The 25,221-nt window shown below is 34.6% G+C and overlaps 2 protein-coding genes across 3 annotated transcripts in view; one reads left to right on the plus strand and one right to left on the minus strand.

Moving 5' to 3' along the window:
• Nucleotides 1–883: 883 nt before the first annotated feature.
• map1lc3b (microtubule-associated protein 1 light chain 3 beta) lies at nucleotides 884–6,817 on the plus strand. Its single transcript, XM_073831800.1, has 4 exons — nucleotides 884–1,094; nucleotides 3,263–3,318; nucleotides 5,235–5,341; nucleotides 5,431–6,817. The coding sequence occupies exons 1-4, from the start codon at nucleotides 1,055–1,057 to the stop codon at nucleotides 5,603–5,605; spliced, it is 378 nt and encodes a 125-aa protein (XP_073687901.1). The 5' UTR covers nucleotides 884–1,054; the 3' UTR covers nucleotides 5,606–6,817.
• A 1,480-nt stretch (nucleotides 6,818–8,297) lies between these two features.
• The window catches only part of zcchc14 (zinc finger, CCHC domain containing 14), a 48,006-nt gene continuing 31,082 nt past the window's right edge, over nucleotides 8,298–25,221 (minus strand). The window contains exons 4-13 of one of the 2 annotated variants that reach the window (XM_073831732.1): nucleotides 24,528–24,599; nucleotides 24,147–24,232; nucleotides 21,525–21,619; nucleotides 18,909–18,945; nucleotides 18,542–18,827; nucleotides 18,288–18,376; nucleotides 15,542–15,657; nucleotides 15,278–15,421; nucleotides 11,998–13,143; nucleotides 8,298–9,300 (exon numbers count right to left, since the gene is read on the minus strand). In XM_073831732.1, the coding sequence (XP_073687833.1) occupies nucleotides 9,245–9,300; nucleotides 11,998–13,143; nucleotides 15,278–15,421; nucleotides 15,542–15,657; nucleotides 18,288–18,376; nucleotides 18,542–18,827; nucleotides 18,909–18,945; nucleotides 21,525–21,619; nucleotides 24,147–24,232; nucleotides 24,528–24,599 (2,127 nt within the window). In that variant the 3' untranslated portion in view covers nucleotides 8,298–9,244. Of the gene's footprint in view, nucleotides 9,301–11,997; nucleotides 13,162–15,277; nucleotides 15,422–15,541; nucleotides 15,658–18,287; nucleotides 18,377–18,541; nucleotides 18,828–18,908; nucleotides 18,946–21,524; nucleotides 21,620–24,146; nucleotides 24,233–24,527; nucleotides 24,600–25,221 lie in introns of both variants that reach the window. The other variant, XM_073831731.1, reaches the window with a different exon arrangement.

The following is a 25,221-nucleotide window of genomic DNA, read 5'->3' on the forward strand; positions in this document are numbered from 1 at the left end:
TGTCAGCCAAATAATGGAAGTGGATGGGCACCAGACCTTTAAAAGTAAAAAAAAAAAAAAACATGCACAGACAAATCCAAATTACACCCTGTGGCTCATGACGATACATTGATGTCCTAAAACAAGAAACGATTGTTGGTAATTGGGCACCAGACCTCATCACGAGACGCAGGGTGTAATTTGGATTTGTCTGTGCATGTGTTTTTTTTTTTTTTTTTACTTTTACAGGTCTGGTGCCCATCCACTTCCATTATTTGGCTGGAAGACTGCACCGGTTTTCGTTAAAAATCTTTGTTTGCGTTCTGCTGAAGAAACAAAGTCACCTACATCTTGGATGCCCTGGGAGTAAGCAGATAAACATCAAATTTTCATTTTTGGGTGAACTATCCCTTTAACTTTAGTTCGTCAAAATATTGTGGCCTTCCCTGCTTACTAAGTTCTTTCACTATATGATCTAGCAGCTTCCACACACTTTTTTTCGTGGTTTAGACAGCATAAATTAGCAGAACAACATATTCAGTAGTACATTAGCTGTGCAATCCATGCTGTTGTTTAGATCTGAGTATCGCCAATATGGCTTAAGTGCAAACCCTCTATAGTGTGACAACATGCCCCGACGTATGTTGACTGACTGTAAACTGCACTAAAAGTGGGACATAAGTTCGAAAACAGCTTTATAAGTCTTTCAGAATCTGATAATTCAGTTGAACTGAAACAATTGCGAGTTTAGTAAGCACACAGAATATAAGAACTGCTACAGACATAACCTACCCTAACAATACGGCCTTACTGAGAGGTCAGAAAGTGACTAACCTCAAGCTCTTCCCCTTTTCCCTCATGTACACAGCATATGCGCCATGACGTCAGAGATCAGCTGACTGGTTTGTTTTGCTGGGTAAAGACGGACTTCACAGGACGAAGCAACGACACGCAACTGAAATATACGATTTCGCATTATATAAAACATAACAGATCAAGATCTGTTCAAAGACAGAAAAATAGAAATTAGGCAGCTCTGCCTAAAGAAAACGGCGTCTAGTCAAATTTTTTAAACATGCCTTCGGAAAAGACATTTAAACAAAGGAGGACATTTGGTAAGTGCATCGAGTTCACATCATTAGAGACTCGCAATTCTACTGTATTTCCGATTTGTGTAACATTAGGTCTAACGTTATAATTATTTTACAGCATGACACTTTTACATTAGCCTAACGTTATATTCTGGGAAAGTTCTTTATATTTGTAATCGTATGTACAGTAATACATAGTAACCAAAACACCTAAATATTGTAGCAAACAATGTAGAAATGTATTACACGCGTCCTATTTATTAGTACAACACGAAATTAATTCGATATAGAAAATAGGTCGTGTTGCTGCTCTACAAACAACCCAGTCAAACTGGGTTATAGGGTGTCGGCCGTGTATGTTTAGACTATACAAACATACCGACTACAGACACATGGCTATAACATAAACAACATAACGAGTTTCCCTTTTAACTTATTTACAAAGTAGCAAAACCAAAATCTATGTTGCAATGTCTTTGTTTGTGGGCAGATGTTGACGAAACACTGCGCTGCAGGATTGGGGGATGGGACTCGTCGTTTAAGGTTATTTGGAAGGACTCGAGTAAACAAACAACGATGCCGAATGAACATTCGTAATATTTCAAAAGCGACTGTTCAGATAACACCAACATTTGCCTAAAAAATAGTGTTGCTGATACAGTCATAATTGTGCTCAGTTATAGGCCTGTTGTTTAGTTATCTTTTTCATAACCGTTACCACTCTTGTTTTCCATCCCTTTTTGGGACTGAAGTGGAAAAATAGCTGATAGCATAGTGAGGGACTTACCCAGACAGCATTTGGCCTTTGTTTGTATTCATAACGTAGTTATTTTATCGATACGTAAGAGAATACGTTGGAGTTTTTACAAAGGCCTGTGTGTTTTTATGTAAACGGCTATATAACCAACAATCTATCTGATATATCAATTATCTAATTCGTCTTCAACCAGTGTTGTAACAATAAACCAAAACCAGCACGTTAACTAGCAACGTCCTTCTCAAGTAGAATCGTTTTAATGAACCGCTTCACAAAACCGAATTCGTTCACGAATCCAACCGAACTTGTCGCGATTCGAATGAGTCGAACATGACTTTTATAAACAAATATGCCATAATGAGTTTTAATAAATCTAATTATTAGATTAAAAGTGTAAATGCTAATTATATGTAGCCATGACTTAAACTTAAGTTCAAGTCGAAGCCTTTATTAATAAAACTTCATTAGGAAAGCATGAACCAGATGTTTAAAACGAAACTAAAGAACGAAGTTCTCGGAAAAGGGTGGTTTAGTAGTCATCTACCAGAAGTAACCGCAGTTGCTCAGTAATTGCACGTGTCATACATTAGAACCATGTGCTCGTCATACATCAAGTTCATGAACCATTACTCCCAAGACCTCAGGTCCCTAGACTTAAGTTTTATCTTGTTTCTAATTCTTTGAAAACATCATTTGACCTACAATATCAATACAGTGATGTAGTGTTTATTAGACTTGTCATTTTATTGTTTTATGGTTCTGTAGATACCATCCTGTCATGTCATGCTGAGTCATGTCTTTTGTTCAAAGTCTAGCTAGCTTGGTACAAAAAGGCCTGCCTTGTTTCTTTTTCATTTCTGTCCATTAAAGCATTAAGAGAAAATGATGTGGAACGAATGCATGTACAATAACGAAATAAACTAACATTCCAAGCAATTTAACTGGGAAGAACAGACATAACACTGGAGCCATTGTTGGGTTTTTTCTTAAAGGCAAAGTTGCCCGAAAATTAATATTTAGTCATTATTTATACCTCTCAAATGTATTCTCGTTAGTGCTGGGCAATAAGTAATTTATACAAATATATTTAATATATAAACAACATTTTTCTTAAATGTATGTGTGTGTGTATTAATATATACACAGTACACACATACATTATGTACACAAAAACTTGTGTATTTTGGATGCGATTAATCGTTGTCCAAGCACTAATTCTCGCCAACAAATTCCATGTTCGGTTGAAAAGGAACCACAGGATAGGACTAACAAATTCAACCTGGACCTGTTAAACACAATTAAACTTGGTCCTTCGGAGAATTGATTGATACTTGAGACTCAAACCCATATCCAGCTCAGTAAAACGTCTGTGGTTTAATGCATCCTGTATTGTGATCTGCTGTATCTAATATCCACTCCTACTTCCTCTCTACAGAGCAGCGGGTGGAGGATGTACGGCTGATCCGGGAACAGCATCCAAGCAAGATCCCGGTAAGCAGATTATAATTGTGTCTGTGGAGCTGGAGACGAAGATTAAAATTGATAACCAATTCAAATTAGTATGCAAGTGTTCTAATGTTCCACCAGTAGATTTTGAAATGCAATATTGTCATTAGAATATGATCATATTAGCATATTTTGTTTGTTCTCGATGTGTCTTTTCTGAACCAGTCACCATCACAAAACACTAAATTAAGGGATAGTTCACTTGCTTTAAAAAGAATCGTCATCATTTACTCACCCTCATGTTGTTTCAGATCTGTGACCTATATGACTTCTGCGGAACAAACAAAAGTCAAACTGCCTTGAATTTTCTTTTCGATTTTCAAAATCAGATGGCCTTTGGATCAAGGCATGTTGTCAATGTTTAAAACATGCTCAGCTGTGTGTATTGAGTAGAATAGGTTAATCTTCTGGATGACCTCTAAAGATACAGCAGCTTATCAATCGACCAAAACAGCTAGCATTTGAATGTCTGCATTTGCATGTGTGTATAGGGTCTTTATCAGCCTCTTAAAGACCAGTCATTGGTATTGTAGCCAGGTGTCAGCCTCTATTGTTATTCGAGCTGACTAGGATAAAGTGGTCAACTTCCCATCTGCTGAATAGAAACTAACCACCACCTAAGGCAACTCCCTTGAATGGGAACGTTTGGACTCGATTTAAGATATTTTTTTGTTTTAACCATTAAAAAATTTAAATTAGATGTTTTTAAAATGACGAGTTGGACCAGAAAGCGACTGAAGATAATTACTGTAATTAAAAATACATACAGTCAGAGTTTTGCAGAATCTGCAAAATGGTAATTATTTTAGCAAAACAAAGGGGATAAAAACGTTTTTTTTTTTTATTTAGTACTGACCTGAATAAGATATTTAACATAAAAGATGTTTACATATAGTCCACACGAGAAAATAATAGTTGAATTGATAAAAATGACCTTGTTCAAAAGTTTACATACACTTGTTGATTCTTAATACTTTTTTTGTTTGTTTTGTTTAGCGATAGTTGTTCATGAGTTCCTTGTTTGTCCTGAACAGTTAAACTCATTGTTCCTCAGAGAAATCCTTCAGGTCCCACAAATTCTTTGGTTTTTCAGCATTTTTGTGTATTTGAACCCTTTCCAAAAACAATGCATTAAGAGCCAGGGGATTGAAAACTTTAGAAATTTTAAGATCAGGTAAAATTTGTCTTCTGGGAAACGTGTATCTTCTGTAGCTTCTGATGAACAGTACTAAATGAAAGAAATATGATATTTAGGCAAAATAAGAAAAATGTAGGTACACATCCTCATTCCGTTCAAAAGTTTTCACCCCCCGGCTCTTAATGCATCGCATTTTTTTTTTTTTTTTGGAGCATCAGTGAGTGTTTGAAACTTCTGTAATAGTTGCATATGAGTTCTTCGGTTGTCCTCAGTGTGAAAAAAATGGATCTCAAAACCATACATGCATACAAGGGTTCAAATACACAACAATTCTGAAAACCAAAGAATTTGTTGGATCTGAAGGGTTTTTCTGAAGAACAGCAGGCAGTTTAACTGTTCAGGGCAAACAAGGGACTCGTGAACAACCATCACTAAACAAAACAAAACAAAAAAAACAGCTGTGGATCATTCAGGTAACAACACAGTATTAAGAATCAAGTGTATGTAAACTTTTGAACAGGGTCATTTCTATAAATTCAACTTATTTTCTCTTGTGGACTAAATGTAAACATCTTTTATGCGAAATATCTTATTCAGGTCAGTACTAAATAAAAAAATAAAATGCATTTTGTATGATCCCTCTTATTTTGGTAAAATAATCTAAAAATTAATCTTTAAAAGCAAAAAAATAAATAAATGTATGCATATATATAAATAAATATTAGCATATATGCTAATGTTTAGCTTGTTGGTTTTGTTTCAGGTCATCATTGAGAGATACAAGGGCGAAAAGCAACTGCCGATTCTTGACAAAACTAAGTTTTTAGTTCCTGACCACGTAAACATGAGCGAACTTATTAAGATAATCAGGTAACAAATGTCTTTTACCTTTTGCCTTTCATTATTATTTTTGTAAAATTGACCTCTAACGCATCTATCTCATGTTCATTTCTCAATAGGAGACGCCTCCAGCTCAACTCCAACCAGGCTTTCTTCCTACTCGTCAACGGTCACAGCATGGTATCTGTGTCCACCGCCATTTCCGAGGTCTACGAACGCGAGAGAGATGAGGATGGCTTCCTGTACATGGTCTACGCCTCCCAGGAGACATTTGGAACTGTGTGTCCCCAGTAAAAAATGGCAAAACGGTTGGCTTTCACTCTCGGACAATGATACTACCCCTGAACTCTTCTGACCTCTCCCCTGCAAATATCCCCTTTCCCGTCCCCATCCAAATAGGATCCAACTGAACTTTCGCTCATTTGGCTCACCGATCCCAAAGCTAAATCCTAACTTCCCACATCTCAGCCCTTTAACCTTGAGTTTTAATAATAAAAGAGTTGATTGCGTTTAGGTTGTAGGACCGGATTTACTCAAAACAAAGCTTGAACGAAAGACTTCTAGGTGTAGAGATGGAATCATCTCTTTTTCTTAGCGGTTGAATTTCTGAAATGGCATCTAGTGTAACGTTAGGCGGCCAAATAGAGGGTACGTCAGGTCCGTTTTAGTTTGTCGAATCTCTTTATTCATTGAGATTGAATTCGACAGCCTTTCCTTACCTGTAGGTGTCAAACTGTGCTCCATTTTCCTGTTAGAAGCAATTCAGTCTTTTCACCTCCCCCTCGAGCTTTTTGCTAATTGGGTCGTGAGCGTTGAGCTTCTTGGATTTCTCAAGTCAAGGTTCGAAACGACGTCCTACTTGCCTTGTTGACATCTGGCGTATGATCCAGTTGGACGTACCTGAGGAAATAAATAGCAAGCAATTTATAATACAAGAAATCTGCTTTGATTGTAGTGTAAAGCTTTAAAAGTGCAAGTTTAGGAAGGAAAATGTAATTATATTCAATGGTACATTGAGCGAATGAATGAATGTGGCTTTAGCGATTGTGGCCCAAGGTAGTCGGGACGGCTCAGTTCGCAGACGCGAGCACCGCCCGAACATCCTTGCTCTTTTAGGTGCACGCTTTTAGACTTTTCAATTTTATTAGAGGATTATTTACGCCTTTATAAATACATAACCGTAAGCTGTTGTACTCTTTCCATCTGTATGTCTTACAGTAAACTGTACAGATAAGCTTAGATGCCTTTTCTCCTGAGCTGTTTGTCTTGCTCTTATTTAAGAGATGTTATTTTTTTTGTTGTTTTGTTCATGTAAAGAAACGATTCATATGTGCTACTATTGTGCAATTTACAAAAATGACTGTTTGTTTGAATGAAAGTTTAACTTTAAAGGATTATCAACCCGTTATCGAACTAAGCTCATTCATGTATTTCTCCTGCTCAGATTTACAGCAATATCACACTTCTATTTCTGTCGATATTTGAAAAATAAATGAGAAATATGCATCCTGTCTGGCATTTTCTTTGAGGCTTCTGTTAAACGCCGCTATTAAACAATTCTCAAAAACATTTTAATTTTAAAAAGTGTCAAAGTGATACATTATACAAAAATTGCAACAATCAAACTTCATTAAACATTCACCTCAGAATACAAAATGGCTGCGTCGTCGTTTTAGGTCACAAGCTTTCCAACGGTAATACTAGACATGATACATCACAGCAGCCCTGCCCCGTAGCCTTGACCCTCACCAGTTTGCTTACAGAGAGAACCGATCCACAGAGGATGCCGTGGCCACAGCACTCCATGCTGCCCTTTCACACCTGGAGCAGCAGGGATGCTATGTGAGAATGCTCTTTGTGGATTACAGCTCTGCTTTCAACACCATCATCCCACACAAACTGGTAATCAAGCTGGAAGACCTGGGGCTGCCACAAACCATTTGTATGTGGATTAGCAGCTTCCTCACAGATCGCAGGCAGAGAGTCAGGGTGGGCCGTTATACATCCACGGCCATAAGCCTCAGTATCGGATCACCTCAGGGCTGTGTGCTTAGTCCCCTGCTCTACTCCCTCTACACACACGACTGCACCCCCGTCAATCACAGCAACACCATTGTGAAGTATGCAGATGACACTACAGTGGTGGGGCTTATCGCGGGGGGAGACGAGTCTGCCTACAGAGATGAGGTAAAGCAACTATCGACATGGTGCACAACTAACAACCTCCTCCTTAACACATCAAAAACCAAAGAACTCATAATTGACTACAGGAGAAACAAAACCGACATCTCTTCATTAATCATCAACGGGGACTGTGTGGAGAGGGTGGCTGACTTCCGCTTCTTGGGAGTCCACATTGAAGACAACCTATCCTGGAGGGTAAACACCGATGAGCTGCTGAAAAAGGCCCAACAGAGACTATACTTCCTGAGAATACTCAGGAAGAATAACATTACACAGAGACTTCTGGTGTCCTTCTACCGTGCCACAGTAGAAAGCATAATAACATACTGCATATGTATCTGGTACCCTAGCTGCACAGTAGCTCATCGGAAAGCACTCCAGAGGGTTATCAACACTGCCCAAAAGATTGTTGGCTGCCCTCTCCCCTTACTGGAAGACCTACATGGCTCCCGGTGTCTCAAAAAGGCACAGAACATTATAAAGGACACCTCACACCCCGGCCACCCCCTGTTTGAACTGTTGCCTTCTGGCAGGCGGTACAGACTAATTAATGCAAGGACAAACAGACTCAAAAACAGTTTTTACCCAACTGCAATAACCGTTCTAAATGATGCTGCTAAGCGATAATGTGCACAATCACTGTTTAATCAATGTATTTTGACAGGAGAATGCGTGACAAAAGAATGTGTGAGAGGATGTTACTGAATGAATGATGCACTGACTAGAGAGCACTTTAAAATTTCGTTGTACCTGTGACAATGACAATAAAGATCTATCTATCTATCTATCTATCTATCATACGGCACATAGTAAATCAGGCAACATGCACAGCCAGCGATCGCAAGATCTTCGTAGTTTATGAACAGAAACCTCACCAAGTGCTTTGAAACAGCGACATTTTTGACACTGGAATGGCGTCTATTGGCTAAACAGGCCTTATAGTACAAGTCTGACCTTTTTCAACACTTTGGAAAAATTCATGCTGATGTAATTGAGAAACAACATGGAAAACCTACTGTTTTGACCTTTGTAGTGTACATACTGAAAACAGTTTCAGCGCTAGTGAATTCAAAAAGCTCAACTTCAGCGGTCTTAAGTGCATTGACTATATAAACGTATTTTATCTGAGAATGTAATAAAAAAATATCATTCAAAAAGTAGCAAACGTTTTCAAAACCCCAGATATGAACAAATACACCATGATTACAACATACAGGAATAACACATGATGAAACTTCCTGTAGTAAAACCTAAAAAAAAAATGACCTCTTGAGATGGAAAAAGACACAATTGTTACTTTCTCCTTCCTTTTTGAACTTCCCAAAAGAAAGACTGCCATTATCTTAGTCCCAAAGGTTGACTTTGAAAGCCACGCCATGAGCAAAAAGACTTGGCCGTAATTGCACGTTACTTGGCGAGCAAAATCTCCTCGTTTTGCTTCCAAGAATGCCATGTGCAGCAAATGTTGACTGATACGCCGTCGTGACAAACGAGTCTCGAGTGAGACGAACAGCGTGAAGAGAGCTGAAGAACACAAAAAGACTGAGTTCTTCTTCGAACATTCCTTTACAAAGATCCATGAAGTGATTCTTTGGCACGGGGCTTTCGTTGGAAGCCATAGCTGATGGAACTCCATCGCTGGATCCTCCTGTAAAGAGATACTGTAATGTCTTTGCTCAGCGGAGTCTCACATCGAGTGTCTTTACACACTGAGGAAGGTGCAGGTCCAAATGGGTTCACACACAGCATTTAGTCCCCTGAGTCCTGGCTGTCTGACTGCGGAGAGTATTTCAGACGAAAAGTCCCTGCAAAAACAAAACGTTTTGTTTATTTCATTTTTATTTATTACACTCTGTGTACATAATCTCTAGAACTCACTTCATAAGTATTTTACAGTTTCTTTTTGAGAAATCTATCATCATAAAGGTCTTCAACTTGAGAAAAAAACTATCATTATATGATATAAACAGAGAAACGTAAAGGTCTTCACAACAACCTGTCAAAATAAAAGTTTGGTCAGTTAATGTAATACTACTAATAATAATTAAATTATTATTAAAACATTATTTTTTAAGGAATATTTACCAGAAAAATATAAATACACAACACAGTATTTCTAAAAAAAAATAAAAAAAAATCAATTACTTAAAGATGCTTTTGATTATTATAATCCAGAAAATTAATGAAAAAGAGAATTTGAATAAAATATTTTATAGGGCCTTTTGTGTTAAACATTTTTTGATAAACTGTTAATAAATTGCTGTTAAATTGTGTACGTTTCATAATAAAATCTAGAAAATTTTAAATGGAAAACAACATAATCCAGAAAAAAATAAAACAGAAAAAAAATAAATAAATGGAATTTGGGAAAAAATAAAATGGATTTCATAGGACCCTACAAACGGTAGGTTTAATTTTTCGGTAACACTTCACAACATGTTATTTGTTAACATTAGTTTATGTACTAACTAACATGAATGAACAATGAACAATACAATTATTATACTATTTATTAATCTATGTTAACTTTAGTTCATAAAAATACAGTCATTCATTGTTTGTTCATGTTAATTCACAGTGCATTAACTAATGTTAACAAACAAACTTGTGATTTTATTAATGCATTAGTAATTAACATTAAGATTAATAAATGCTGTAGAAGTATTGTTCATTCTTAGTTCATGTTAATAACTGTAGTTAGTTAACTAATGTTAACTGTAAAGTGTTACCGATTTTTCTGTTTTAAATGGTAAATAAAAAACAATAAAAAAGCATGTCTAACTAATTGAAATCATGAATTACTAATTCACAATTTAACAGCAGTTTATTAAAAGTTTAATAAAAATTACATTTTAAGGCCGTATGAAATACATTTTTTATTTCTACAATTCAGTTTTATTTTTATCAATATATAAATAAATAAGTAAATAAATTCTAGTAAATAATTTATCTGGTAAATGTTCCTTTTAAAAGTAATGTTTTAATAATAATTTTATTAGTAGTAGTAGTAGTGTCATTACATTAAGTAATATATTTCTCTCACAGTTTCTTCAAATTAAACTAAACCTTTATTTTAACAGGTTGTTCATAAAGGTTGAAGACCTTTATGATGATAGATATCTTAATAAACGATAAAATTCTCATGAAGTGACTCAGTTCTAAGGATTATGTTCCTATGTTCATGTGTTTATATACTCAAATGTGACCCTGGACCACAAAACTTAAGTAGCACAGCTGTATTTGTAGCAATAGCCAAAAATACATTGCATGGATCAAAATTAGCGATTTTTCTTCTATGCCAAAAATCATTAGGATATAAAGTAAATATCATGTTCCACGAAAATATTTAGTACATTTTCGACTATTTAATTTTTGATTAGTAACATGCATTGCCAAGAACTTCATTTTGGACAACTTTAAAGGCGATTTTCTGAATATGTAAAATTTTGCACCCTCAGATTCCAGATTTTCAAATAGCTGTATCTCAGGCCAAATCATCAATGGAAAGCTTATTTATTCAGCTTTCATTTTGGCTGGTTTTGTGGTCCAGGGTCACAAATATTAGGGCATCAGAAGCTAAATACACAGCGAGCGTCACGCGCACTTCAGTATGTCTGTAGTAAACGAAAGCGCACGGCTGCGCCATTCATTCACACAGAGACATGCAGAACATGCAGGATTCATATTCACAGACACTAGTCCATATCACGTTTTGATTTATTCATCCAAAATTTGGCAAATTATGTAACATTATACAGTAAATTCCATTTTTATGACCGGATTCCACGATTCCATCCGTGTTTTTCACATTTTGGAAATCATAGGTATGACCATACGTCCTCTTTTCCCTGAACATGTCCTCTTTTAGGACTTAAAAAAAAATGCGTCCGGCCAGGATTCCTAAATCGCCTAAAAAGTCTGGTATTCAGCTTTTGCTTTCTACAGTCGTCATTCATTGTGTGCGTTTTTGTATTAAAGCCTTGCGTGGGACTGTTTTCTTAATCCCGCTCTCGCAAACATTCTAATATTGAATATAATTTTCACGCATCATGAAGTCGCTATCAATATGCAGAGTATTTAAATCACTTTGGGTGCAGCTCATGTTGGATGTAGGGTTGCCAAATCCGCATTTTTTCCACAGAATTGGGCTGATTGTAAACTGTTGCGGCGGGTTGATTTTCTCCCGTGGGTTAAAAGTTATATATATTGCATGAATTCCATTTGACTGAAATGCTTGTATTAAAACATTTTGAACACATACAACTGTGGTAGATATTAGTTTTGTGAAGGATGGCCACTCTGGTAGGAAGCTTTTTAGCTGTGTTTATCAATCTGCATAACGGTGACTGTAAAATATGTAGTTTTGGTATAGAAATGACATATTTTGATACCAAAAATAGGACCCAACCCCCCTAGTTTGTTGAAAACTAAAATATGGTCACCCTACTAAAAAGTATTCTAAGTGGCTTCTTATTTGCTCTTAGGATAAACAATGCTGTTACCTTGTTGTGCAGAGTCCATTGCTGGCTGCTTGCAGTCTTGTGCTCGATGCCCACTCAGCCCACAGTTATAGCAAGACACGTTCCCTGTTTTCTTATGCCCAGAGCTTCCGTTACCCATCATTCCATGTGGCTGGTACACTCCGCCCCCTCCCCCTAGAAAACCCTGCACTGGTGGAAGCACAAGATTTTGTTGCGAGTCATGTGATAGGCTGCTGTTGTAAATAGGCGGGGCCACCAGGGGGTAGGAAAAAGGGGAGGCGGTACCACTTCCTGTAAGAAGGGGACTGAAATGAAGCAAAGGCCCTAACGTGAATACTGACGTTCCAGAAAACGGATGTGGAAAGTATCCGGCGTAGCTAGCCGGAAGCGCTCCGTAGGAGCCACAGTTGCCGCTACAACCGCAAGAGCTACAAACGCATAACGAGGAACTGGAGTTAGCGCTGTTTGCTTGCACTGAGGCGTAGCCACTATTCTCGGTGGATGCTGGGCTGGAACTGGGTGTGACTGTGGGCGTACTGTTTGCGCAGTAGGTGTTTCCAGGTACTGCCGCCATGGGAACATTGCTGGCTGTTGCTAAAGGGACTCCACTGACGGGCGAGAAGGAGGGTCTGGTGGAAGAGCTTGATGATGGGCAGGAGGACGGGGTGGAGAAAGGGTACGATCCTGTGCGTGGAACAGAAGACGACACTTGTAAATGTAAGGGAGGGTGGGAAACATGATGGAGAGTGTTAGACGTGGAGGTGAGAGCAGTGCTGGTCTCCACCATGAGACCTGGAGGGGAGCGAAGCACTGTGAGGGGCCCACGAGGGCCTGACACATCCTGGTGCCCCGGAGAACCATCAAGATTCAACCCGGGGAAGATGTTCTCAAGCCGGACACCCAGGGTAACCCCAGACCCCATCGGTTTGGGCCGTTCTTCTGAACAGAGAGGGGGTGGACGAGGTTTGCGGGAAGAGTTGAGAACGCGGCCTGGGGAGAGGAGGGGCAAGGATGGAGGGGGCAAACTCATTTGGGAGGGGCAAAGGGAGGGATCGTTTTGGACCGGGAGGACTTGGGCGGTGGGACGGCTGGGACCGGTGGATACCGCAGGGTTGAGGAGAAAGCACGACCGCTCTTTCTCACCAGGATCCAAACCAGACTCTAAACCTGAAAGGAGATATAGACCTAAAATGAAATGATATGGAATTATTTAATAGTTATGTGACCTTCTGTTTTCAGAGTAATGAACGAACCAGAAGCATCATCAATTGCTAATAGACACTTCAAATATTTCTTTCTTGATCTATTATCCATTATACATACACTGCCGTTCAAAAGTTTGGGATTAGTAAGATTTTTAATGTTTAACGAAGTCTCTTATGCTCATCAAGGCTGCATTTATTTAATCAAATATACAGAAAAATGTGATATTATGAAATATTATTGCAATTTTAAAAAACGGTTTTCTATTTTAATGTACTTTAAAATATAGATTATTTCTGTGATGCAAAGCTGAATTTTTAGCATCATTACTCCAGTGTTCAGTGTCAAATGATCCTTCAAAAATCTTTGTAATATGCTGATTTATTATCAATGTTGGAAACAGCTGTGTGATGCTTCGTATGTTTAGGAAGCTGTGATTCATCTTTTAGGATTTTTTTGATGATTAAAAAGCAAGACTTCAAAATGATTAATCATGATTAATCTTAAATAATCGTGATTAATTGCATTTTGTGTATATTTATTGTGTATATTAAGAAAAAAATATGTTAATTTATATATAAATATGTATATTTATAAATATTATAAATTATACACAAGTATATATATGAATGGTAGTGTATATTGTTACACAAGATTGCTATTTTAAATAAATGCTGTTTTATTTTTTACTTTTTATTCATCAAAGAATCCTAATTATCACAGGTTCTGTTTCCAATATTGAAAATAAATCAGCATATTAGAATGATTCAGAAATCTTTCTGATATGCTGATTTATTATCAATGTTGGAAACAGTTGTGATGCTTCATATTTTTTTGGAACCTGAGATTCTTTTTTCAGGATTTTTTTAATGAATAAAAAACAGGGCTGCAAAACGATTGATCGCATTTAAAAATAAAAGTATGTGTACTGTGTATATTTAATATGTATATATGAATACACACATATGCATGGATGTATTTAAGAAAAATATGTTATGTTTATATATTAAATATATTTATATATAATATTAATTATGAATACAAATGTATTTCAAAATAAATATAGAACATATTCTCAAAATATATACTGTATGTGTGTGTATTTATATATACATAATAAATATACACAGTACACACACATATATTATGAAAACAACAACTTTTATTTTGGATGTGATTAATCGCGATTAATCGTTTGACAGCACTAGTATATATTAAGGAAAATATGTTAGATTTATATATAAGATATTTATATTTATAATATAATCAATATATAAATATATACATATTATATATACTATATATATATATACACACACACACACACACACACACACACACACACACACACATACAAATATATTTTTTTAAATATGTACATAACAAATATACACAGTACACACATATAGTATGTAAACATAAGCTTTTATTTTGAATGCAAATAATCGTGATTAGTCATTTAGTAGCCCTAATAAAAAGTTAAATAGAACAGCATTTACTCAGAAGTATTTTCTTACAAAATAAGTCTTTAATACTACTTTGTATCAATTTAACACATCCTTGGTGAATAAAAAAAAGAAAAAGAAAAACATATTTACTGACCAAAGTTTTGAACGGTAGTGTATATTGTTACAAAAGATTTCTATTTTAAATAAATGCTGTTCTTTTGTTTTATTCATCAAAGAATCCTGGAAAAAAACAATCACAAGTTCCAAAAAAACAAAAATTACGCAGCACAACTGTTTCCAACATTGATAATAAATCAGCTATTAGATATTAAAATGATTTTTGAAAAAATCATGTGACGATGCCTGGGGTAATGACGCTGAAAATTCAGCTTTGCATCACAGGAATAAATTCTATTTTAAAGCACATTAAAATAGAAAACCACTATTTTAAATTGCAATAATATTTCACAATATAATTTTTTCCCTGTATTTTTATTTAAATAAACGCAGTCTTAATGAGCAGAAAAGACATTAAAAACCTTACTGATCTTACAGGTTCAAGTGTCATAGTGTACTATATGTACAATTACAGTAGACAATTTAATATCGATTATAAAAATATTCATGAAAAAAAAATAATCAGTTCTTACGTCTGTGAGGATCTTTGACCCGGTCGAAGGAAGTGTCACGTGATAAAGGGGTCATTGGACTGGAAGGAGCACTGGAATAGCCTGAGGAGGAACTGCTGTCCCGTGGAATGGGCAACGAGCTGTTCTCGACGTCCACTCGTAGTTCTTATCATAAATACAAACAACAGATCAATCTCTTGATTTCTGGATACTTAAACTATTGCATTCAAGTTTTATTTTAATGTAAACATAAAATAGTATTATTTGTTAGAAAGTGTACTGTACCACTTCCAGAGTGTGTGTGCGTCAGGGGTCCGATATGACTAGAAGGGGTCACTCTGGCGACCCCACCACAGGAAACAGGAAACTGTGACACCACGTATCTCTTCTCCAGCTTCTCTCTGACAAGGAAAGAAAAATTACTTTTTAATGTGCCATTTGATGATAAACAACGGGATCATGAATCTTATAGAAGATCAGTTTCACAGAATAACCCTAGATGGCGCTGTATACAAAAACATCCCATGTGCACAATTCTGCTAGTGCATCAGCTTGAAGCTAATCATCTGTGTAAATTTGATTTTAGAAGCGGAAGTTGGGATGTGATGAACTAAATATATTTTAAATATAGTCAATGGGTCTGATTAGTCTGGTTCAGCATCGAACAGGGCCTTTAAAATGTAGACAAAAAGTAAACACTATTTAAGTTTTAGCTAGTGTCAGTGAGAACCATTTAATTGAGAATGAGACCTGTGAACCAGTATAACCTTTATTGTTGTTTCCAGGCATGGAAAACCTCCCGAGGTTTATTTCCTGTTATCTGTAAAGATATCTCAGCTCCCACAGCTCTACCTGAGCAATGGAAACTTGCTGATGTGAGAAATGGAAAAAGAATTAGAATAGTGTGTTTTCACTGAGGAATAGTGACTTGCTCCAGTTCTTAAACTCTTGATACCAAACTCTTATCTGAAGGAAGTGATATGCCCTGCAATTGAAACTTACCATTTACTAATATTTAAATAACTGATAAAATGCAACAAATATAGGTTACAGAAATAATTTGCCCAGGATCTGTCAAAATAATTTTTTTCAGAAACATGTTCCAGACCTGTTTGCTTTTATGTTATATTATGCTATTATAAGAAAAAAAACTATTTCTTTAATAGTACATTAATGTAAATAAAATAAACTCTACATACAATACTGTTCGAAAAGTATGATTTTTAAAATATATTTTAAGTCTCTTCTGCTCACCAAGACTGCATTTATTTGATCCAAAGCACAGCAAAAACAGTAAAAATGTGAAATATTTTTACTATTTTAAATAACTGTTTTGTTTGAATATATTTTAAAATGTAATTTATTCCTGTGATTTCAAAGCTGAATTTTTAGCATCATTACTCCAGTCACATGATCCTTCAGAAATCATTCTAATATTCTGATTTGCTGCTCAAAAAAATGTATTATTATTATGTTAACAGCATTTATCTGAAATAGAATTTTTTTGTAACATTATAAATGTCTTTATCATCACTTTTGATCAATTTAAAGCCAAAAAATAAATTAAATAATATATTGACTCCAAGGTTTTGAATGATAAAGTGTATAATCTTACAAAAGCTTTTATTTCAGGTAAATGCTGATCTTTGGATCTTTCAATTGTTAACTGATTTAAATATTGATCTTAATAATAATAAGAAATGTTTCTTGAACAGCAAATCAGCATATTAGTATAGATTTCTGCAGGATCATGTGACACTGAAGACTGGAGTTGCTGACAATTTAGCCTTGATCACTGGAATAAATTACATTATTTAATTATTATAAAATATGTATTCAAATAAAAAGCAGTTATTTAAAATAGTACAAATATTAATTATTATTATTTTCTTTGCTCTATTTTGGATCAAATAAATGCAGGCTTGGTGAGCAGAAAATAATTTAAAAAAAAACATTAAAAATATAAAAAATATATTTAAAAAAAAATTAAAAAAAATATTAAAAAACTTTTGACTGGTATTGTATTTGATCAAAATGAAATAAAAACGTTAATATTGCCCATTTATTAGTAAAATTTTAAATAATGTTTTCTATTCAAATATATTTAACAATGTAATATTTTAATATTTGTGTTGAATCATAAAATATGTATACACAAAATGACACCTGCTGAAGACCATTAAGATTTCTTTCAATTCTTTAAATTAAAAGTTTTTTTTTTTTTTTTACATTTATTTATTGTAAAAATATCATTTTAAATAATTTGATTTATTACAAATTTTAGAAAAATGTTTTGTATAAACAAAATTATGCCTATTTTGGACATTTTTTTTTTAAAACATGCATTTAAATGTCTTTGGATTGTTTCACAATTCTTGTAAATGTTTTTTATTATTTTTATTTTTAATTCTTGCAATGCAATATTTTTAAACTAAAATCTGTATATCATTTTGTATATAATTCTTTAATGACAGAGATTTTTTGGATTTAATTTCAATTTGAGAATTGGTCGTAAAAATAAAAATAAAATTAAAATGCAAAAATTGGCTTTATTTGTGTCCTTGTTGAACAAGGTATTAAATTAATATAAAGTATTAATTTCTTTTGGAAAAAAAAAAATCTTACAGACCCCAAACCTTTGAATGGTAGTTTGTGTATGTTATGATTTAATGAAATTATACATATTTTTCTGCTACTGTGTAAAAAACTGAAAATTCAGAGTGATTCACTAAATAGTCTAAAAAAACAAGCTAACCAGTGCCACTGTCATCCTTAGTATAGAGCAAACACATTTCCTGTCAATGTAACTTAATTAGTTTAATTAGGTTAATTAGTAAAGTACCTATTCACATCACTCTTTTACATGGCATTTTTAACATTGCGCTACGTACACCCATGGAAAGCAGACAATAAACTGACTTTTTCTATTTATCATGGCAGGCGTAATTGCATTTAATGTTTCTAAGGTTGTTTATAGCACGAATCACGCTGATCATATCGGTGTCATAATTTAAGCACAAATCACACTCACTTCTGAAGCTCTAGCTGAGTCTTTAGTTTCTTCTTGGCCCCCTGAGTGAGGTCGTACTTGTTGAGATCCTCTTCTGTGAGAGCGAGGAACTGAAAAAGTGAACAGGGAGATCATAATTTAGATAAGCTGTAGTGGGAAAGATATGTCAGGAAGGAAATATGTATTTCTTGGCTGCAATATCCGAAACCTGTTCCCTAAACATCTCTTCCAATAAATTTAACCTCTTATCTGGATGACAACCTTAAGTCACGTACCTCCTCCATGGTTAGCTGTTTGAAGACGGGGTAGTATTTATGCAACCGGAGTTTACGAAGCCAGTCCAGGATGCCGTTTTGCTCCGGGCCGGGCTGCTGGGACTGGGGTGCGGGGTTTGTGAGGTGCGTCTGTGGGGGGCTGACCTCCCCCATGGATACGGCAGTGCCGGGGAGAATGGCCACCGCTGTCTGAGGAGGGAGAGGGGGCAGGTGGGCAGGGGAGCTCTGCGGGAGGGGCGCATGGACGCTTAGGACAGGCTGGATGCTGGCGACACCACAAATGGGCCTGGGACAAAACGAGAGAGGTTTTACGGATGGAGAGAAGAGAGATAGGAGAGTGTTTGTGGTGAGGGGTTGATAAACTCACCTGCTCGCTCCCCTATACTGAAGCATACAGCCCAGATCTGAAAAACATGGAAGTGATAAAGTGTGATTGAGAAATATAGCTTGATTTGACATGAAAAGATTCAATTTAATGGGAGAATTTGGTTAAAGGTGCCATAGAGTGCGTAATATGGCCGAAGCAGGAGCAGTAATACCACGCTGCACATGTGAAAATGCTAAACTAGCTGGGAACTCTTTTCTGATAATACTCCGCCTGCTTCAGCCTTATTACGGCAGCAAACTTTCTTGACTATTACGCCGGAATGGGAGTGTAGTTCCTAATCTTATCAGCCTAGAAACTGGCAGCTTTGCATTTCCACCGGTCTTAGTACACAATATAACTACAGAAGAGTCAAGTTTTAAATACAACAAATATGGAAACTCGTTGGTCATTTTTGAACGCGATGCTATTGGTCTAATAGGATTCAATGATCTATGCTAAGCTATGCTAAAAGTGATATCGCCAGAACAGGAGAACGGCTGAATGGATTTCGAAACGGTAAAACTCAACTTATTAACTCGGGGGGAGTTGGAGAATGAGCCTATTTCCAAAAAAAGTGGAGTGTTCCTTTAACACTTCATGTTGACCACACTTAAAATTTTAAGTCAGCACGAGCACTTACTTTTTTAAGTTGAAACAACTTTTTTTTTACAGTGTAGTTTCCAAAGTGTGATTAAGATATATTTAACATGACAAGATTCCACCTTGTGGATGAATTTGATTAAACAAATTTATAACTACTTAGATTATTAAAATGTTTTTTTTTTTAATTGAAGAACTTTATTTGACCAAAAACACAGTTATACTGTGAAATGTTATTACAATTTACAATATTTTTAATATGTTTTACATTTAAATTTATAGTATAAATTAATATTTTAAATGTAAATACATTTATGTTCTACATTTTCAGCATCCATTACTCTAGTTTGCTAAGTGTGATTAAGAAATATAGCTTTATTTGACATGAAAAGATTCCATCTCATGGGTGAATTTAATTAAACAAAATAATACCTATTTAGGACCATTAAAATGTTTTTTTTTTAATCTTTAAAAAATACAGTAAAAACAGCAATATTGTGAAATGTTAATTCAATTTAAAATAACTGTAATATATTTTCAAATTCAAATTTCTAAATTTCTAAATTCTCTAGTCTCCAAAGTGTGATTAAGAAATATAGCTTAATTTGACATGAAAAAAAATCCAGTCTCATAGGTGAATTTGATTAAACTAAATAATAATTTAAATTAATAAATGTGGAAAAAGTCAGAACTTTATTTAATCAAATACACAGTAAAAACAGTAATACTATGAAATTTTATTACTATTTAAAATAATTTTTAGATATTTTCAAATTTAAATGTCTAAACTTTCAGCATCCATTACTCTAGTTTCAGAAATATAGTTTGATTTGACATGAAAAGATCCAATTGAATGGTTGAATACAGAAGCATGTAACAGAAATAATAAAAATAAAAATCACTTGAATAATAAATACATAAAGAGTAATTCAAATTTGCAAACAAAATGACTCCTGCTTGGGTCCATTAAGATTTTTTTCAGTTCTTTTTTATTCTTTTCAAAATATCTTATTTAATAAAAAAACAAAACAGAATTATCAGTTGTAAACACAATTATCCCTATATATATTTTCCAGACAATTAGGCATATTAATACCCCTCCCCCAATTCTAATGATTATTTTTACTATAATTATTATTCTATATTTATTTTGTTATTATATTTTTGTTCATAATGCAGTAATAATGGAGATTTTTGGGGTATTTCAGTTATGAGAATTGGGTGAGGTGGTTAAATCATAAAAATAATGTTAAAATGCAAAAAAATAGGCAGTAAAAAATGTATTTCTTGTTTCTCCCTTTAAATTGTGAGGTGAAGTATGAACCTGGGCATGTTTTTGACAGATTTTGTGAACTTCAATAAAATCTTCCTCTGATATTTTCAAATAAAAGGACCAGACTCTTTTATTTCCCCCTCTTACCATGACTTGTCTCATCCTCACTTACCCTTACACATTTTCCCCCCATGAGCCCAATTCAAGAGTAAGGCTATAAAACCTACATATCAAAGCTATAAAAGCGGTACAGTCCTAGCTCTGCTCCAGATGGACCATTTGCACTGATATTATTTCAACTACAGGCTATTGAGTTGTAAACAACTGTAATATTAATAATAATACAGTCCACAAGAATTAGTTTGTATATTGCAGAGCCCTCTCTTACAGTATTTGATGGCTAAAAACTACATCTTAACTGAAAAACACAATATCTACAATACAAATTATCAAGCAATAAGAATTTGACGCTTATTACTCTCTAAGGGGGTTTCCGTCCCTCCCCCACCGCTAAAAATAACATCACAGACACACATCTAGCTTCTAGTGGCCTTTTGTCCTATTAATAGTTTCCCAAGATGAGGTCACTTCTGAAGCCTCCCGGCACAAGCAGGTGAAATCAAATCCCCAATGAGCTAAAAAAAAAAATCCCCATTTTCACAAATGATGGTTTGGGCCAGAAACAAACTTCTATGGTGACGTGTTCAGGACAAACCATTGGGAGACAAGAATAGGGGGCTTACTTGTGCTAGTAGGGAGCTGAGGTGGAGACGAAGTGCTGAAGAAGAAACGGACCTTGTCATGTTTAAGAACTTGAGGTGGAAGAGAGGTCAAGCATCTGTGGAGAAGAGTACAAATTCACATTTCTTTTAAAAAACAAAATTTTTATTATATTCAACAAAATAATCAAATGGATAATTATATACTCTACCAGTCAAAAGTTTTTGAACAGTAAGACTTTTAGTTTTTTTAAAGAAGTCTATTCTGCTCACCAAGCCTGCGTTTATTTGATCTAAAGCACAGCGAAAACAGTAAAATTCTGAAATATTTTTACTATTTAAAATAACCGTTTTCTATTTGAATACATTTAAAATGTAATTTATTTCTGTGATCAAAGCTACATTTTCAGCATCATTATTTCAGTCTTCAGTGTCACATGATCCTTCGGAAATCATTCTAATATGCTGATTTGCTGTTCAAGAAACATTTTTTATTATTATAATCAATATTTAAAACAGTTGAGTACATTTTTTTAGGATTCTTCGATGAATAGACACATCCAAAGATCAGCATTTATCTGAAATAAAAAGCTTTTGTAATATTATACACTACACCTTTCAAAATCTTGGAGCCAGTATAATTTTTTGTAATAAGAAATTATAGAAATGAATACTTTTATTTAGCAGGGATGCTTTAAATTTATCAAAGTGATGATAAAGATATTTATAATGTTACAAAAGATTCTATTTTCAATAAATGCTGTTCAATAAAAAAAGGGAAAAACACATTACATTTTTAGGGCCTTTGACACTTTTTTTTTTTTTTTTTACTATATTTCCCAAGTCTTTTTTTTATTGTTTTTAAATTTAAATTTTATTTATTTATTTATTTTAACTCCACTGACAGATATCTGTTCTTGTTTTAATCATAAATTCACTTAAATTTGATCAATTTCTCATGAATCAAGACTATTTTGTGTCATTTTGTATCTCGGTTTAAGAATCTTTACACATTGCCCTGGAAAACAAGACAGAAATTCTAAGGATGGTGTTTTTCGTTTGTTTTTGTCTGGTTTGCATTTTGATCATTTAAATGAATCTGCTTCTGAACTTTCTATTCATCAAAAAAAAAAAAAAAAAAACTGAAAGAATTCCACTCAGCTGTTTTCAACATGATAATAATAATAAATGTTTTTTCAGCAGCAAATCAGAAATTTAGATTGATTTCTGAAGGATCATGTGACTGGAGTAATGATGCTAATAATTCAGCTTTGAAATCGCAGGAATAAATTACATTTTTAAATATATATTTTAATAGAAAAGTTATTTAAATAGTAATAAATATTTCAAAATTGTACCGTTTTTGCTGTACTTTGGATCAAATACATGCAGGCCTGGTGAGCAGAAGAGACTTAAAAAACAACAAAATTAAAATCTTACTGTTCCAAAACTTTTGACTGGTAGTATACTGTATATACAGTGCACAGCATAAATGAGTACACCCACTCTTAATATATATAAAACATGTATTTTCTTAATGATCACTAATATAATTAATGGAAAGATGGCAATTTTTAAATGTATTAAACATATACTTAATAAAACAACAAAATATATGCCAATATTTCCTGTAATATAAGTAAATTAGCCAATTTTGTTTAAATAATGGATTGCAGAAATGAGTACACCCATATGTAATTTAGCAAATGTCTAATATTCTAGTACTTAATATGTCCTCCAGAACATTAAGTATACTGCTCTGACCCTTCTTGGCACTGAGTGTAAAAGTTCATGGCAAATTTTTACATCTGTCCTGTTTAACTCCACGAGGACGACCTCCTTAAATGCCCTGGTCTTTAATGGGGAGCTTTGCTTTGCTGGTCTCTACAGAATCCCCCCACAGCTGCTCAAGGGTGTTAATACTGACTGAAATACATGTACACTGAAGGATTTTCACCTTGTGAGAATAAATATCCTCATTGTCATGTTGAAAAAATGCCCAATTGTGCAAGGAATGAGGGGAGGGTAGCATCTGCAGTTTCAGTTTTTTGTATTCCATCACACAGTAGTGTGTGAATTGATGACAGCACTGATAAAGCACAGCTCCCTCACACCTTCAGCACTCATACATCCCTGTAGAAGAGCTTTACTACCACTGAACGTCACTGTAGGTACCAGGCACTTCTCGCTGTACTCCTCCTGTAGCAACACCAGAACATTTTGGATGCTTTTGGATCCAAAATGATTGACTTGGTCCCTTGACACCAGAGTATGGATTCCCAGAAGTCTATATTTTGTAAATATAGGCCTTGGAAGAGGTTAAATGAGTTTACTGTGCTTTGGCTACAGTAGGTAATTCTAGTGGTGACAATAACCATGCATGTCACTTCTGCAGGCTGCTTCGTACTCTGTGAGATAAAGCGTCACTCTTTTCATAGCTTTTGCCGGCTCTGATACTCTTACATGGTATTTCTCCGCCTCATTTTGTAGCAAAAATTCACTCATCATTAAATGAAAACTTAAAGTGAAGACCTGGTCCATTGTTTTTGAACGTCAGTGCTACTTCTGCTATATTTTCACACTTAAAACAATAATTTGGTATTCCTTGTTTGTGCATTTTGTGTTAGGATTCAGAAGTAGAAATACCTAGGATCTAGTTCATGAGTGGACTCAAGTCCAGGCATTTGGGGTAGAAGTTTCTCCAGACATTCATCGGGAAAGAGCTGAGAGAGCTGAAGAGAGAGACAACATAGACACAAATTGCATAATTTCATTACATTCCAACTTGTCAGCTCTCGACAGTGAACACATTCACTGGTTTTCAACTTCACAGCAATGATTATATAGCGTTTTTCAACTACACAACTTTCCAGTTAGCCCAGTTGCGGGTGAGAAATCGAGATGAATGGAAATGTTAACATTTATTACAAACCACTTTAGTAGTTTATTTTTAAGGCTTTTCGTCTTTACACACTAGCTCAACATTTCTCACATTCATGAAACACAACACACATGAGTGTCACTCACCTGGGAGATGAACTCCACCACTTCCTGAGGGGTTTTGCTGACTGTCGACAAAGTGGAGTCGGACCACAAGGCCTTCAGCCAAGAGAAAAGTATGAGAAACATATAACATGCCGAGTACATTTTACATTTTGGCTATAATTGTTCTATAAAAATATTACACAACTAAGGAAAGGCCTGGTTTTTATGGAGATATACACTGTTGTTTAAAAATTTGGGATCAGAAAGATTTTTTTATGTTTTTTAAAGAATTCTCTTATGCTCATCAAGGCTGCATTTACTTGATAAAAAATACAGGGTAAACAGTAATATTGTGAAATACTATTACAGTTTAAAAGAATAGTTTTTTTTATTTTAATACATTTTAAAATATGATTTATTCCTGTGATCAAAGCTGAATTTTCAGCATCATTACTCCATTCTCCAGTGTCACATGATCCTTTAGAAATCATTCTAACATGCTGAAACAGTTGTGCTGCTTATTTATTTTATTTTATTTTTTGAAACCTGTAATTATTTTTTAGGATTCTTTAATAAATAAAAAGTTAAAAAGAACAGCATTTTTTTAAAATAGAAATCTTTTTGCTATCACTTTCTATCAATTTACCACATTCTTGGTGAAGAAAAGTATTAATGTTGTTTAAAAAAGAATACAAATTTATTGCCCACAAACCTTTAAATGGTAGTTTACATTGTT

Source organism: Garra rufa, chromosome 25 (genome assembly GCF_049309525.1).
Source record: "Garra rufa chromosome 25, GarRuf1.0, whole genome shotgun sequence".
Taxonomy (NCBI): Eukaryota; Metazoa; Chordata; class Actinopteri; order Cypriniformes; family Cyprinidae; genus Garra; species Garra rufa.